This window comes from Pleurodeles waltl, chromosome 4_2 (genome assembly GCF_031143425.1).
Source record: "Pleurodeles waltl isolate 20211129_DDA chromosome 4_2, aPleWal1.hap1.20221129, whole genome shotgun sequence".
Classification (NCBI taxonomy): Eukaryota; Metazoa; Chordata; class Amphibia; order Caudata; family Salamandridae; genus Pleurodeles; species Pleurodeles waltl.
In genome coordinates, this window is record NC_090443.1 from 682,408,008 (window position 1) to 682,426,093 (window position 18,086).

Genomic DNA, 18,086 nt, shown 5'->3' on the forward strand with positions numbered 1-18,086 from the left:
CAGCCTATAATGACGCACAAACGTCGAAGGAGAAGCCCAAGTGGCGGCCCTGCAAATTTCCACCACCGAAGTCCCCTGAAGCTCTGCCACCGTAGCCGCCATGCCTCTGGTAGATCTCCCCTGAATCCCTAAAGGAGGAACCACCTCTTTCAAGGAATAGGCCAACAGAATTAAAGATCGAACCCACCGACTCAAGGAAGCTGTGGAAGGTTTCTCACCTTTGCGAGCCGGACCAAAATTAACAAACAGTGAATCCCCTTTACGAAAAGGAGCCACCACCCACAGATACTCCAACAAAACCCTACGTACATCCAACGAATGCAAACGGACCTCCTCCCTTGATGAGGGATTCGGACAAAATGAAGGAAGGATGACCTCCTGCCTGGAATGGAACGAAGAATTGACTTTAGGAATAAAGGAAGGCACCGGAACCAGAACCACCCTATCGGGAAAAATCTTACAAAAAGGAAAGGAACACGCCAATGCCCCCAATTCCCCCAACCGACGAGCCGAAGTAATGGCTACCAAAAAGAACGTCTTCAAAGATAGATGTCGCAAATCACAGTCCCCCAATGGTTCAAAAGGGGCCTCCGTCAACACATCCAAAACCAAGGACAGATCCCATGAAGGAAAAGAACGTACCGGGCGAGGAAATAAATTAATAAGCCCTTGAAAAAATCTAGGCATCAATCGCCCTTCATCCTGAAGATTCCCCATGGTCCTCTGAATGCCTGAATAGCCGCCCACTGTACCCGAAGAGACGCCACTGACAACCCTAAATGAGCACCGTCCTGCAGGAACTGCATCACCTCAAAGATAGAAGCGCAGGTAGGATCCAACTCACGACTTAAGTACCAAGACGAAAACACCTTCCACTGTCTACCATAAGAAAGCAAAGTTGAACGTCTCCTTGAAGCCAGCAAGGTAGAACTCAAAGCCACCGGCACCCCTAGATCTGTCAACCCCCTTCGTTCAACTTCCAAGCCGTCAAGTGTAACCTCCTCAACGACCCCAATGGGAGGCAGGGAAACTCCAGGGGAGACGGACAAAGAGGCAGAGGCCACATCCTCCCCTCCGCCATCAGCATCAACAATGGGAACCAATTTGCCCTCGGCCAAAGTGGCGCAATTAGGATAACCCTGGACCCCAGATCCCTCACTCGTAACAGAAACGCCCTGAGTAGTTGAAAAGGAGGGAACGCATACAAAAGGCCCTGCGGCCAAGGACATGACATCCCGTCCACCTCCCATGCTTGGGGACACCGAAACCGGGAGCAGAAGCGCTCCACTTTCGCATTCCCTACTGACGCAAACACATCCAGCACTGGAAGACCCCAAAGCCGAACCAGATGCTGAAACAGAGACTTCCGGAGAGAGAAAAGTTGAGAGGAAGGAATCACTCTGCTCAGTAGATCCGCCCGAACATTTACCACCCCCCGAATGTACGTAGCCCTGAGAGAGGGAACACACTCCTGAGCCCACACAAAAATCTCCCTGACTAGATTGAACAGAGCCCTCGACCTGGTCCCCCCTTGTCGATTGACATAAGCCTTGGCCACTAAGTTGTCTGTGCGAACCAGAACCGCCGACCCCCTCAGGGAATCCTGGAAATGGACCAGACCCAAGAATACTGCCCGCAATTCGTGCCAATTTGATGACCGACTCACCTCCCGAGGGGACCAAAACCCCTGAATCTGAGCTGACCCCATCCATGCCCCCCAACCGGAGAGGCTGGCATCCGTCGTCACCACCACGGGTCTCAGAGGCGATAAAGAAACCCCTACCCTCAGGTGGTCTGCATCCAACCACCATCGCAACTCTCTGCGAATCAATCCGGACCCTGGAACCCTGTCCTTCAGAGAACCGGACCCTGGAGCCCACCTTCTCAAGAACCATGTCATCAAGCACAGGAGATGGAAACGTGCCCAAGGAACCAGAAATATCACTGACGCCAAATGACCCTGCAGACGCAACCATAGAAGAGCTCGGGGAGCAGACAGTAACAATACCTTCTTTACCAAAGCCTGGAGTACACCCAACCTTTTTTCTGACACAGTCACCAACCCTAGAAGAGTCTGAAACCGAGCCCCTAGAAAAACCAGATCCTGGGACGGCACTAAGTCTGACTTCTCCCAATTGATTAAAAACCCGTGGTTTTGCAGGACCCCCAGAACTTGGGCCACCTGCCTCTGCAAAAGGTCTCGTGATTGGGCATGAATCAAAATGTCGTCTAGATAAGGATGCAGAAACACCCCTTCTGAATGAAGCAAAGCCACTAGAGGAGCCAGCACCTTTGTGAAAATTCGAGGAGAAGATTTTAGACCGAAAGGCAGAACGCAAAACTGAAAATGGTCCTGACCCACAGCAAACCTCAGGAACTTTTGAGAGGATCTTGCCACAGGCAAGTGTAGGTAAGCATCCTGCAGATCCAGTGACACCAGAAAGTCCCCTTGCCTGACCAATGGAAAAATAGTCTGAATGGACAGCATGCGGAAATGCACTGTCCTGATCCAGGTATTCACCTCCTTTAGATTGAGCACAGGTCGAAATCCCCCTGAAACTTTCTGTACAAGAAACAAGACCGAATAAGTGCCCTGACCCCGTTCGTCTAGCGGAACGCGGGAAATGGCCCCTTTGACCAGTAAGTCTCGTACTCCGTCCAATAATGCTCTTCTCCGTGACCCCTCTGAAGGCAGAGGTGTGGGACGCACCCCTGAATCTGGAGGAACCACAACAAAATCTATGACATAACCATTGGTCACAATGTCTAGTACCCAATGATCGTTTACACTGTCCTCCCAAGCTGAAAGAAAGTGACTCAGTCTTCCCCCAACCGGCCCTCTGCCAGGCCCACAGTGATTGTCAGGACCCCATCTTGAAACCACCCCGGGTCGCAGGAGCAGACTTCTTAGGCGAAAAACGCGGCTGAAAACGCCGTTTCCTAAATGAAAAGGTTTTAGCATCCCTAGTAGGAGAAGATCTGGAATGCTTCTTCCACCCTTTACCCGAAGAAGAACCCCCTTTATAAGGTAAGGCATGCTTCCTCTCCTTAAATGCCTTGGAAAGCATGGACGACAATTGTTCTCCAAACAGGTTACGGCCTTCAAACGGCAGTCTCAACAAGGCCGCCTTTTCCCCTGGATCAGCCTTTCAGGAACGCAACCAGAGGGACCTACGAGCCCCAATCAAAGACCCGGAAGCCAGAGCCGAAGTACGGACCACATCTGAAGACACATCAGCCAACAATCTGGCCTGCTGCTCCATACCAGCCAGGAGCTCTGAACATTCCGCCCCTTCCTGTACAGCAACCGCCAGTTTATCAAAGTCTTGAACCAATGACTGTGACGCATAAGCAGAATAAATCCCTGCCTTCAGCGCCAGATTCTCCGCAGCAAAAGCCCTCTTAAGACCCTAATCCACTTTACGGTCTGTGGCATCCGTAGGCACACCATCCTCCGGATTGACTGCCGTTTTGCCAATTAGAGTAGCCAAAATAGAGTCCAGGCGTATTGAAGGAGGCAAAACCTCCTCACCCTCAAGTAAGTAAAGTTTCTGAAGGAATCGTGAAACCTGAGCCTTCTCCACATCCTTCCACTCACGAAACACCATATCCTTCACAGGACCCTGGAAAGGCATGGCAAACTTCGAAGGTGTCTGATATTGAGGAAATAAATGAGAATCCGAGTTTGTAGGTTGAAACACTGGGAAACCCAAATTGTCCCGAACATGTGCCATCACTTCCCACATTTCTTCTCTGGACACATATTTCCCCCCAGATGACGTTGATGGGGCCTCATCCTCACTCTCTGATGAGGATTTCCTTGCCGCTACCGATGAGTGCGTATGCTTAGACTGACCAGACCTGGCCACGCCTGCTTGCAGTGCCCTGGTAACAGCAACCTCAATCATATCCTGTACTTCCTCTCTAGACATGAGGGGAGTACCCCTGTCAGGTACCTGTGGGTTCTCAGGAAGAGCAATGCTATCCTCACCTCCCTCCTCCGAGGAGGAAGAAGAGACAATCCTACGTCTCTTTGCTGGAGCTTTAGGCATGGTAAAACACCAAATAACACTGACTTACATACCAAAAAACTACCCTATATATAGGTCCCTGGGCCTCCCCCAACAGGGCTCCACCAATCCCTAAAAAGGTCAACATCCTTGTAAAATTTTCATAAAAACCACGGGCAGAACGCCCGTCCTACCTGAAAAGCATCCCAAAATTGAAGTTCCTCGCGGCTCCGCGGCGCGGAAACCCGGAAACCAATGCCCCAGCCACAGAGGGCCGGCTGACCCCGTCAGCCGGCCCCCAGTACACGCCTCTCGAGCAGCCATGCTGCTCGTTCAAGACGCGACCCAGCCGTAGCACTCCTCGCGGAGCTCCGCGTCCCGAGGAGTGCCTCCTTCGACGACCTCCAGGCCCCGCCGTGCAGGTAAGAAAAGGGAAAGAGATTTGTCTAGCGTGGGCTGGACAAAAGAACAGGAGGGGATAAGGGTGGGGGGGGGTTTTGAAAGGGGAAGGGAGGGTCTAGGGGGGAGGCGGGAGGCCTCATTGGTTAAAAGGAAGGCGAGGGAGGGACGGGAGGTAATGTGGGATGCTATATCTAGCATTGCATGTGGGTTCTTTTGCAAGTAAAAATGTGGTCTCCAACTCTTGAGGAAAGCTCTCCTTCCTGTAGTGTACTACATATTTATTTTTTAGGTAGATTATCTTCTGGGTGTGTAGCTTTGGCTTGCTTGATATATAGTGAATCCCCTCCTTTTAGTATGGGGTGTAACCATGAATGGTGCAGCAGGTGCAGTGGATCAGAGGGCCACGAAGTGCCCATTAAACTTCAATTATTGATGTTTTTACTACCCAACAGAAGGGTTGGGAGCCCATTGTCCTTGTCAGGGCCCAGATCATCCATGCTACACAGCTGCCAGCAGAACAATGCAGTACAGTGGACATAACTTTAGAAACTGTAGGAACCTGAGAAATCAAGCACTGCCTGGCCTCTGCAGCTTTCCCGATTTTTTTTTATTGCAGGAAGCCTCTCCATCCAATCCCTTCAAAATGTAGGCTGCACCATATGTGTTCTATCTACTCATCGTAGGGTCTACTATGCAGTTTTCCACAACTTTAAAGTTTACATTTTTTCACAACTGTATGTTGCCGACTCCTTCTTACTGAGGTGCTGGAGAACATGGATCGTCACTCTAAGTCTTCCTTCTGCCTCCTAAATGTTCCCACATGTGGACATGCTTTTCTCTAGATATGGCATATCTCGTCTCCAGCATTAGCTTGAGGAGGAAGCCTCTGAATTGTTCCGTTCATATGCTTGATGGTTTCCATTTTTTTCAGTGTAGTTTACCTTTCTGCAAGAGGCTCGTATTTAGGTATTTACTCTTTGTATCTCGTCTTTCATGTAGTTTTCACTCTGGCTGCTTTTCAGGTCCCCAACTCCCCTTCGCAAACAACTCTGGAACAAGTTGAAAGGAAACAAATGCCTTCGGTCTGGCAGAGCAACTCCAATAAAACAGATCTACATGGATTTTAATAGGGAGAAAATTAGGACAGTATGAGAGATCAATAGCTATGCATGGACTGGGGAGGGAGGCTAGGGCCCCGTCCAAGAGGAATGACTAGGAACCGCGGGGTCGTTTCCTTTCATTAGCCTTGTTTTCATTTTTTCTAGGTGATTATTGTGAACTATTCGCAAAGTATTTCCATCAGGCCGCTCTAAACTGCTCCTCGGATGCCCAAGTCCATCTACAGACATGCCCACTACCCCCAGGCCTAAATTCTTTCCATTTGCTAATCAAGATACAATTTTGTCTTGGAAATACATTTGAAGTGCACTCAGAAAAATGATTTAGAAGGCTCCGAGAAGCAGTTTACGAAAAAGATTTCACAATAAAATTAACTGAAACATTGTTTTGGGAGTCCGAGAATTCTTGTAGTGGCTGGTGGTGCAACAGTGCTCCATCCTCTGAGTCTAGGCAAATTAGTTGAGTTCTATAAAATACATTTTACAGTTGTGCAGAATCGTTGCTACTTTACAAAGTGATCTTTATATCTTGAAGGAGACGTTAAGCCTGATTCACTGTGAAAAGTACGGAAGTTTGAATTCTGCCCTACAAAGGTTATTCCTACGATTGGAATAAACGACAAACATTCCCAGAATTCACATACACCCTCCAGAGAACTTGTGCAAAACAGAGAGTCCCATGTCTACTCGTCTTTAAATTTGTGAGGACTTGAGCAGACAAACTTCGAGAGAAAACTCTTTGAGAATGTGAATTACAACGGTGAACTTTTTTTCTCTCTTCTTATTATGGCAGGCCTTAAGACCTGGCTTTTCGAACAGTAATCTCCCATCCCCCTACCCCTATCCCACCCCAGCCTCCCTCCCCAGCCCCCCCCCCCCAGCGCCTTGAGACCCTCAAGGGTGAGTAGCGCACTCTATAAATCTCTTTGATTGATTGATTGATTGGAATCTATTTTTTCCCCATGGCAAAGATCTTCCTTACACAATCTGGAAAAAGGGGAAATTTCATAAACTTTTCTGCCCCACGTTTGCACATGCCTCTGCCCTTTGTTTGGAGCTTCTGTGTGTAAATGGAGTGGATAACATCACTGAATGGTCGTCAATACTTACAGAGTGACAATTTGTTTGTGGTGACTGCAAGTCCATGCCTTCCACATGTCCCCTGGGAACATTAATGTTCTTGCCCTTGCATCTCTACCGATTGGAGAAAATCTGCAGTTCTTTCACCAGTGCTCAGACGTCCAAGGATTTTCAATCTGTGGACCGTGATCTACAGATGTTTTGTGCACTTAATTGAAACCTTTTGTGAGAATTTATTTGATTTAATTTGCTTTGTAAGAGAGTCTCTTCTAAGCATAGGATAGTTGGAAATGGACTGACCTGATCTTTTAACAGCACAGTCTATTTGCTGTGCTCATCCAGCAAAACATTTTTTCTCGAATATTATTCATTAAAATGTGTATTTTGTGTCATGGTGGAAGCAAATATGTGCAGCAGAACACATGCAGTCTTATTTCCTTAAGTTAGGACTGCTAAGTTGTCATGGTACTGTTTACTGTTTGCACATATTTATTTGCCTAATGTGCTGTTTAAAACTATTTTTTTATGGCTAATTGTAAAGTTGTCATTTTGCTTTACTATATGACTACGAACCCATTCGTTCTTGAATGTGTCGTTTTGTTTTTTACAGTGTGAAAGTAAAATCATGTATTGTGCTTGAAATAGTTTTGGGATGGACAAATGGAACATATTGCTGCTTTCCTGTGAATATTTAAGATAATGATACCATTGAGGGTTGTAGATAAATAATGATTTACCTACTTGATAGCAAGTAAGTTTGCAGTTGTCTTTGAAGAAGTCGTTCCGAGACTAAATAACTCTAATACAAGTGTATTCCTGTCCCCTCCTCATTAGCCTTTGGGGGACAGTACATGGGCCTCAACTACTCATGAGCCCATTGGATGTTCGAGTCTCTGTTTTGAGTCATACGTTTGAGCTACTGAGCCTTCAACCTTTTAGCATTCTACTGCATAATATGTTTACTAATATTTATGCTTTCAGCAGTGAGGTTAATGTGGATATACAGTATTTTACCTAATTTAGCACTTTGCAGTGAACCGACCCTTTGCAGAATATTCCACAGTGCCCCTCTACTATTATCGGTCTTTCAGTATTATTTTAGTAACAAGAGAGTATCCGGTCGAGAGACTTGACCAAAATGGCTTGCTTTATGAAATGTCTAAGCCAGGATCCAAACTCATGAGGCCAGTCTGTGTACTGAAACCTTATCCGAACGTATCATTTCCAGGGTTCCATCCGCACTAACATTTCCATTGGTCCCCCTGGTAGTCCAGCTGCCTGGCCACTGAAACCTAACAGTGGCACTTCTGATGCTTCCTTTATATTCGCACGAACAGACCGCCGGTTACGGATAATGCAGCCGGATTCAGTCAGTTGAGTTCACTGTTGTGCTGTAGAATTGTCTGTTTCACATACGAAGCATCCTTCATCAGTGCTGTAGAGTAAACCGTTCCTTCAGACGGGAGGTAAATTGGCTGGGGTTAAGTTATGGTAAATTGACATTATAATACAATCAATATAACTAATTGTCGACACCTTAATCTTTTTTATTGCCTGGGCCAAGGTGCTAGTCTCTCCTCCTGAATCATTTCTAGTGGTAAGAAACTCAAGTGTGATGCTCATACATGAATGATCAGGTATAAATAAAAAAGCACAGTAATAAAATAAATGAATATCTGTGAATATAAACAGGTTAGAACGGGGAGGATAAATTCAGAAAGATGAATAGGAGAGTGAGACACCTGCCAGGGATGCCCACTCTCAGCGCTTTGTTCACTCTGGTGATGAAAGCCCTGGCCTTGACAGGTGATGGGACAAAGAAGATAGAGACGGCACACGTACACTCAGAACAACTATAATAATTTAATGTTCCTGACTGATTCCAGGACATCTGTCCCCCGAATGGCCATCTAGTAGGAGCCCTGGCAGTAGCAGGAACTAATTGCTACAACTCCCAGTATAGTAGCGGGGCAAAATATCTGATACATGGACTTTACATATTTCATCATAAAGCAACTGGAGAAATCCTTCATCTCAAGACATAAGGCCATATTAAACCTGTGCTTTTTTCACCCCATTGGCTGCAACGGCGATAGACTCAAAGCTTTTGCTATAGGCCCACAGGAGTTCCGGAGACAACTTCATAGCTTTCGGTGAATCAAGTGATGAGATACCAGCCTGATCGCCTCACTAACAGACTTTATTTTTCCCAAATGAAACAAGATAGACAACGGTGGCAGAGGCATTAGGGGTTTTGCCTTTCTAAAAATCTTCCTTTTGAGAAGACTTACAGAATGCAGGATTTTTTTTTTAAATAAAAAGATCCTTTTCAATCTGGACTCATATTGTTTCCTAGTAGTGCACATAAGGATGTGAAAGGATACCCTGCATTCAATTAGAAGGACACATCATTATGCAGTTCCCTACTGCCGAATAGTTTTTCGTTCTGATGCCACTTCAGATGGTGCTGTAGCTTATTTTTTAAGCTGCGGCTTTCAGACTTTATTTCATGCAGGTGTCACAATTTTAGGCAAAAGATACTAAAAAAACTACCCTTAAGTTTTGACTCTTTTTCATTAGGTGTGCTGAGGCTGTTTACAGAATGCACCATTATTTTTCTCAAAATTAAGTGAGATATTACGCTACATAACTTCTCATATGGGGTGATTATTTGACTTATACAACTCAGCTATGCAGTTTTAGGTTAGTAGATGTCATTGGTTACCAAAGTTAGCCTCGGATAGTTGGGTAGAAGTTTGGAAACTTTATGGAGTGCTGCGGATCTATCAATTCCTTCAAGAAGGGTTGATTCTTGGCTTTTTCATGCCCAGTTGCTTTGATCATGCTGTTACCATTCCTCCTTCAAGTTTTTATCTGTGGGGCAATCACTGTCAACTTGCCACAGCTAGAGAAATTCTTCATACTTTATTTCATGTCTCTTCCTGTTGTGCATTTCTTTCATCAGAATAGCACATTCCTGTTCTCCGTTCCTTGCCCTTCCTTTGACAAATTCTGGATGCCACCTCTTCTCCATAATGCTCTAGTTCTTTCTATGAGCAGACACACATCCTCACATTTTTAAAGGCCCACTTATTCCCATTCCAGTGTTCTGAATAATTATGACTTATTATAGAGATGAGATTTGACCACTCTCCTAAATCTGCTGTGGAACATAAAGTTGAATTTGTATAACATAATAAATGCTGAGCATAGAGTTCATCAATAGTATAGTGCGGTGAGCATCTAACCAATAGTCCACTGAACTGGCCACCAACTAGTATTTTGGTGCCATATACAACTGTGGAAAAGATATTCAGTTTTGTTGCCTACTTTTTCACCTCTGGATTATCCTTGAAGTCGCCATTAGTTTTGGGGCTACATGCAGGGTTTTTAATTTATGATTTGCAGGGGATGGCCTTTGCACACTTTTTACGTCGAGTATAGCAGTGCCCAAGCGCTGCTCTTGTCGACATGTAATCTATTCTATGGGCTTTAACCATCCCCATCTCACGCCCATCACTTTCATTGGTTCCTTGGCCTGTCTGTCAAAAACCCTTGATGACATTCGTAAATGCCTTACGTTTGTCCCACCTTGAAGATAGTTTGTCACCATCTTGGAGACAGACCCTGTTACATGAATTATTACACAATCGGCATGTAACTTAGTGTGGTGCACTATTTTTCTCTTTTGCCACGGCCCTTTGCGCTGTGTGGCTGTATTTTGTTTCTTCCTCTTCCTTGTTTTCGGGCATCTTGCTGTTTCTTTGTGATGTCTGTGGGGTATTTTTTCTTTGCAGTTTTATGTAGAGTGAACCTGACGCAAAGGTACTGGAGCACTTTATTTATTTTGCAGTTTTATATAGCACAAACTCGATACAAAGGTATTCCATTGCTTTACATGACAGGTTACATTGCACAAGAACACATTCATTTTTTGTAGCAAGGGAAGATTAAGTGATTTGCCCAGAATCACAGAATGTTGAGCCAGCACCGAGACTCAAACCGTGTTTCCCAGCTCCAAAGTCGGCAGCTCAGGCCCTTACGCCACATTCTCTCCCCTAGGGTTTGTTGTCTGGTGCATGGTGGGGCAGTCTAGGAATATCTCTTTTTTTTTTTTTACATAGTGCTTGGTAATACCATTTCTGCCATTTCATAGAGCTGCATATCAGATGCCATTTTTAACAAAATCGCTATAATTAATTTGCATCGACCTTGCAGAGATGAAGTGAAAAAGCTATGTTAGGATTGTAATCTGTGACATTCTCGTTCTGTCAAGACCTTTGCAGTTCATGCAATAATCAAGTGAATTGAATAGAGCATAAAACTATTCGATTGCACATGCTCTTGATAACCTTCAGAGGGTCACCAACCAAGCGCATAGGTTGGATCTGGGGAAGTAGGTGGCAAAAGATGTCTCCAAAATGGTGAAAAGGAGTCGTGACTCCAGACCCACGCACTTCACTGCCTCAAGCCTGATAGCAAAAAACAACTAGCCTTTGGATCCAAATTGGGCATCTTCAAATAAAGTTCAGTTAGTGCGAACTCGATACAAAGGTATTACAGTGCTTTACATGACCACTGGTTACATGACACAAGAACACAGTCATTTTTGGTAGCAAGGGGGAGATTAAGTGATTTGCCCAGAATCATAGGATGTTGAGCTGGCATCAAAACTCAAACCGTGTTCCCAGGTTACAAAGTCTGGCAGCTCTGGCCCTTATGCCATAACCTCTCCCCTAGGGTTCTTTGTCTGGTGCGTGTTGGGGCAGGCTGGGAATAACTGTTTTTTGTTTTACATAACGCTTGGTAATGCAGGTTCTGCCATTTCCTAGCACTGCAAAGCAGGTGCCATTCTTAACAAAATTCCTTTGCATCAACCTTGCAGAGATGAAGAGGTGAAAAATCTATATCAGTATGGTAATCTGTGACATTCCTGTTCCGTCAAGACCTCTGCAGCGGGTGCATTAACCAACTGACTCGAGTAGAGTTTAACACTAAGCGATAGCATGTGCTCTTGATAACCTCCGGAGGGTCACCAACCAAGCACATAGGTTAGTTCTAGTCAAGAAGGTGGTGAGAGTTGTTTTCTCCAAAATGGTGGAAAAGGAGTCGTGACTCCAGACCTAACCATTTCATGGCCTCAAGCTTGATAGCAAAATACATCTAGTCTTTGGATGCAAATTGGGGCTCTTCAAATAGAGTTCAATTTCTAAACCTGTCGCACAAAGACGCTAACACAGGGGTGCCACAGGAGCACCATATCATAGGGTACAAAAGTGGAGCAAACTCCATCACTTCCTCCTCTCAGAATTCACTGGTGTTATGGCTTTGACATTCCCCTCACAGCTACTGCAACCTTGCAGATGCCACTTCCGGAGGCGCTGTCTAAAACAGCGCTCGAATAGCACTGCTTCCTGTTTGGAGAGGCCCCACCTTGAATACCCCCACCCCCCAGTGCCGCTGTCACTGTCGCTGTACGCTTCCACATCACCCTCTGGATTCCTGTGTATATCACAGCTAGTCTGAAGGAATGAGGCAAAAACACTCCCAAGGTGGCGGCCTTGTTATGTCCTCTCTCCTGCAGTGACAGGCCTGGGATGGTTGCTGTGGCACCTGGCATACAAACACTACATTCCAAACCAAAACGCATAGGTAAAGTACATTGTCATTTACAACGCCAATAGCCCTAACCCTCTCAATTGCATTCCAAATGTTTGATAATTTTGCAGTCTTGATGTTTAATCATCGAGATGCAGTGTGTTCTGCTACTCCCATCAGCTGCTTGATTTGTAATCTATTGCCTGGTGTTAGTAACAAAGGGAGTAGGATATATGCTTTAAGTATATTTACTTACTTTTCTTGAAATGCTAATCTATTTCAGTTGTCACTGATTTCCTCATCCATCCATCTGGTTCCTCATAGTTTCGCCTTATACCACAGGTGTTAGTGCCAATGCCAGGGCCGTACCTCTTTGTCCCCCCGAAATTGGAAAGTTTAGCTTTGGCACAGGCTCTGGTACTAACCAGATAGTGGCACTTTTCTAACAATATCGTAATGATGGGGTTTAAGTCTACGAGTGTCAGTGTTGTCCACCGTTTGCAAGATTCACAAATCGAATAGATAAAAAAAAGTGAACACAAGCTAAGGTTATGCCACCATGGATCCTTCTTTGGGGATATCGTGGCTTGTGGTAATGCACGTGGTTTGTACAAAAGCAGCGAGTTAAAAAATAAATTATCACACAGTGTCGTGCTAGAAGTAATCTGTTCCCTTGTTTTTCATGTAGGGACCCATTGGATTGCCCGGAGAAATTGGACCGCCAGGTGGCCCCGGTGAGAAGGTAATCCTGCCCAGTTTAATTATGTGTGATGCTGAGCCCACGCAGTATAACTGTATCCTTGAAGCACTGCATGTGCCTGAAAGTGTCGAAACTGGCTGGTTATGCTTCAAGCTGTTCTTAGCTACGGTCAGGACTTAAGTTCAATTTCTCACTAAACTAAACTGCTGCGCACAGAGAGACAGGATTGTCAAGAAAAGATAGAATCTAATACATTGCGTTTTTGTATAGTGCTTCTAAGCACCCCTCACCTGATTTAAGCCCTTTATACAATGAATATTATAATTACCAATCTTAATGGTACTTAATTTACCGTCTACAAGAGAATGAAAATCAGAGGTGGCTTTGCTCGGTTTCAAATTCATGGCCTCTAGATTTCTGAGGCAAGGAGCTAAAATCGCATTGATTCGGGCTACGCCAGATATTTAAGTTTATTAACTGAATCCGCTCTTCTATAACCGCTAGAAACATGTAGAACACTATTCCTATTTACCAAAAACTATGGCAAATTAAAAATAACAAGATTACCAAAGGGAGTTATGACGTATGTGTGCAGGGGTCTCGGAGCACGCGTGTATTGTGATGCATGTGCATGCCTCGGCGGCTGTCTTTGAAGGGCCATGCAGGCTCTTGCATCAGTCCAAAAAGCAGTGGCAAAGTACCTATTGGCTTTGTCAATGTCTCCTTCATATAGTGCTTACTACAACAGTGTTGCTGTTTTTCAACACTGTGAATAAAAGAGTTAAGGATTGCCAAAATCAGATTATCAACTTCGTGTTTTGCAGGCTCAGGGAACCCGCTGAGATTAAAACGAATAACCTGCAAATTGAGCTTTCATCTCTCTCAATACCAGCTTCTATGCCCTGCACACTAGAGATGGAGCTGCTCCAATAGCGTATTCTGAGAATCCCTTCTCACTCTCAGCCTTTGCTTTTTATCCATGCTCTTTTCGCTCCTCCTCTCTTCCCAACCAGGGCCCAGCAGACATGCCTTCCTCTCCCTCCCATCTCCCTAAGGACCATATGCCTGCGTTGTTCCATGATTCCCATGCAGCACTCAGATGGTTCGTAGCAAGGTTTGCACTATGAATGCTTGGCTCACATACCTGCACACTAGCTACAAGCAAGACTATTGTCTCCTTTTATATTAGATGCTTTGGTGGTCTTCCACAGACATGAGTGCTTTCACCATTCACACCTGGGGCCATATTATAGATGTGCCCCGGGTGTGCAGCCGCCATGTGGCCCGCGTTGTGAGCCCCCAGGGCACTTTGGTATTACACAAAGGGCTGCAGACTCTTGTGTGGCGCTTTCTGTAATACAGATAGTGCTGGCGCACATATAGTGGCAGTGCTGCCACCAGAGGGTGTTCAAATATGGGGGTGTGGTCGCATGCGAAAGAGGGAATCCCTTTGCCTCTGTGCCCACGCTGCATTATAGACATTGGCGCAGAGGCAAAGAAGCTGTCAGGAGGCGCACAGACAGTGTGCCACATAAAAGGTTGGATGGGCAATGGGGCCCTATGGACCCCCAAGACATCCCCTTGAAGGCAGGTGCAATCACTTACTGCACCCACCTGCAAGGGGATCTTTAATCCAACTTAAAAGTGCAGGCGGGGAGCCACCTGCACAGAGTAACACGGAGCAGCTTTGAAACAGCTGCTCTGTATTTCTCTTAGATGCGCTGCCCTGAGGGAAGCAGGAGTTCACGGCTGCCCTGGGGGCAGCGAATTCACCCTAATACGGTGCACTTTCCTTGTTTGCGCAGCGTGCATCTTTTGAAAGGTGCCCCATGGCACAAACAGCAAAAGTGTGTCCTATGTGTAATATGGCCCCTGTTGTATTACTTTTCATTTTGCTTTCTAATATGGGCATTAAACATTTTTTGCAAAGGTGCTGCAGCACTTGTGACATTCCACATCGCTAAGGCTGTAGGTGCCCTCTGTCAACAAGCCTCTCTGGATGTTCATTATCGCCTTGGTTGAGTCCCTTACTAGTCCTCGGTCACCAGCTTCTTTCAGGTTTGTTTAGCCCAACTCTTAACCACCTCTGTTGAGAGACCATGTTTGCAACATTTAGAAAGTTGGAGTGGTGTAAAAGTGAAAGGTGGGCAAGCTACTGTCGCTGTCTGAGCTCCATGTTGTCTGTACTCTTTGACAATAAATGGCTCAGCTGCTAAACTTATTTTAGGAATAGGGTGCTTAGCTTCTGAGTCTAGTTGCACACATCCCTTTTACATTTTTTTTAAATTAAAGAATCTTCTTCTGCTTTTCCCTTGAAGCTGAATGAATGAAGTTGGTAATTTCCAGGAATCCGCTTCCTAATAGATACTTAACTACGTTTAATTAACACATCCTGTTTGAAAATTAGATGGGTCCTCATCGAAACAGATCTTTGTAAATCATTTCTTCTTACAGTTAATACTGGAGTCTAAGCCTATTTCGTTAGGACATAGACGCAGAACCCTTTAAGTTTTGTTTTTTAAGTAGTACACGTTTTTTAATCTGGTTTATGGGGCCCTTGGGGTCTTCGCTTTAGCAGACCTGAAGAAGGCATTTTATCATTATCCGGTTACGCTCCATCACGAAGTCAGCCTGACGCCACCCACTTGTCTAAGGTGTATTTAATCTCTATGGCACCAGAAATTATATGGAAGTCACACATCAGGACAGAAGTGAAGCAATACTTTCTAAGTGTCCCACCACATCAAAAGAAGATTGGAAAGAGTTGAACAAGAGCCCGACCAACTGTCTAAAGCAGTTGGTACTGTTAATTTATGTTGTATTCTAGAAGTGTGGGCCTTGCTCTTTTGCCGTTTCACTCTCTCATTTCTGTCTAAGTGTTGGAATGTGAAAGGGAGGTAGATAAACAACCCACCAGTCTTTGAAATTTCAGATTTGCACATTGCTGAAAAAGTGATTCAGCTAATATTCTCAATATCTAACTGCAGACATAAAAGCCAGAGAATCTCTTGGCAGGCTTGATATGCTAGATTATTTTGTTCATGAATAATTCTACCAAGGTCATGTTTTGAATACAGGAAGCCTTTCCTCAGCTGAATGTCAGATTTAATTAGGCAAATAACATTTTTGTCGAAGTGATCTAGTGCCATTTACAGCTCTCCTCCTAGAGGCACTCATTACTGCACCTGGTGCATTTGATATGGTAAAAAAAGATTTACAAGGAATTAGACTGAGTTTTGGGAATAGACAAAACATATATTAGACTCTGTGCAGAACATTTGGGTTGCTGATAAGGAAACTAGCACGGTCATCAATCTGAAACTGAATTTACTTTCGGAATTAATACAGTGCATTAGGCTTGGCTCGTTCTCTCTTCAAAATGTGTGACAAATTCAAGGTTTTTGTGCAGTTTGTAAGCAACACCAGAAGTAAGCAATAATGCAGATGTTTTTAGAAATGACATCTAAAGCTGTCTAATCTCATGACCATTCTTAACTCCCTGATAGGTTAAATTAAATATGCTCAGTCATTCAAAGTAATACTTCTTTTTTACAAGAATAAATAATGTTCTTTGTAGGCACCGTGGACAAATTAAACGCCCTGCTGCTGAAAGACAGTCCCTTAAGTGCAATGAGGCAAATAGAGAACTTCAACAAAACTTTCCATAAGTGAAAGTTGATTGTAGATAGGAATGTAATTACAACGAACAATCAACATCCATGCTTGATGGCAGAGGAAGGGGTGGGTATTCTTAAATTAAACCTTGGATACCCCATTAAAAAATGGAAGCATAAGCATGAGGAAAATTAACACAAATCTTGATAACCTACGGTATGGGTATGGTATGGGTTTACCAAGTTTAGAAAACTACAAATAGCGTGACAGCCTCCAAAACCAAAAGCCTTCATGTAGAAACGAAAACTTCAACTGATTGATCTCAGATCTTAAGACACTTATGAGAATCACTGCAGAAGACGTAGTTTTGACATAAACACGTTAATTTCCAGAGTTTATTTTCACTCAACTGAGCAGGATTGCATCCACTCAATTTCGACAAGATATTTGCAAAGTGCAGCACCATTTCCACTCTGTGGGACACAGAAAACATTGAATAGTACATTCATTTCGTTGAACCTTATGGTTGCATTTTGTCTCTCATCAATTTTAGCTAAATATTAAATTAGGAAGGTGACAGTAAAGACTCCACTGGCTCCCACAGAGGCCAGAGGAAAGAAAGCAACAAGAGTCCCTAGCTAAGTATTCTCGTGCCCAAATTACCACGGTAGCGCTATCATTAAATTCTATCATTGAGGTTGGAGTGATTACTAGTACCAGTGGTGTGTGCACCCTTGGTTCAAGAGCATGGATTTCATCTCTGATTGCAGGGAGATCCAAGAATTGTTGGGTGTTAGATTGTGCTTGATACAGTACAGCGAAATCGTCTAAGTGTGATGCTGCATCTGATTCTTTATATGTTTTAACAAGACTGTGTAAGAAGCGGCGATTAATACATTATGGTAATTTGTGGAACATTTATTCCAGAATAGGCCTTATGGGTGCTGCGTGGCCTTACTTAATAGAAAAAAGGACGTGGCTCACTGCTAATCAGGGATCTCTCACAAATACCAATTATTCATCAATATGTGAAAGTAATTGAGTTATCACCCCTTCTGCTGCTTTTCCTTATCTACTTAGTTTCAGAAATTCCATGTTAAATCTCCTCATATGCCTCATATGGGGAGTCATGGTTGCCACCATCACTTCTCAAAATGTACAAACTAAAATAGAACATTAGCCATTAAGCTTGTGGGGTTCGGGTAACTCCTTTACAGTTAAGTAAATTTATAATGCTGAAATGCTTGCAACCACTCCAGTGCCCATCACTTTCTCCAGGAGACCAATGTGCCCAGGATTTACCCAACGGGTCATCAAGATAAGAACTTACAGGTATGTTCTCCCTATTATCAGATGAAGCATGCCAGCTGGCCGTCAGTCAGAGACTTCCACAGATTCCTTCTTGACAATAGAGCAATGTGCATAAGCATGAACCAAGGGAATGCATCACTTCTTTCAGGGGTGTGCCTGTGCTTTGGAATAGTAGCAGTACCTCTGCTGGGGTGAGAATCACTTTGACATTTTGTCTCATTAGACAGGAGTGTTTCCTGTGCAGGAGATCAT

The 18,086-nt window shown here is 44.5% G+C and overlaps 1 protein-coding gene and 1 long non-coding RNA gene across 2 annotated transcripts in view; one reads left to right on the forward strand and one right to left on the reverse strand.

The window, feature by feature from the left end:
• The window catches only part of COL24A1 (collagen type XXIV alpha 1 chain), a 713,151-nt gene that overhangs the window by 463,857 nt on the left and 231,208 nt on the right, over positions 1-18,086 (forward strand). The window contains exon 25 of the mRNA XM_069232264.1: positions 12,897-12,950. Coding sequence (XP_069088365.1) covers positions 12,897-12,950 — 54 coding nt within the window. The remainder of the gene's footprint in view (positions 1-12,896; positions 12,951-18,086) is intronic.
• Positions 1-18,086, reverse strand: part of LOC138293185 (uncharacterized) — a 270,652-nt gene that overhangs the window by 133,926 nt on the left and 118,640 nt on the right. The gene's annotated exons all lie outside the window — the stretch shown is intronic.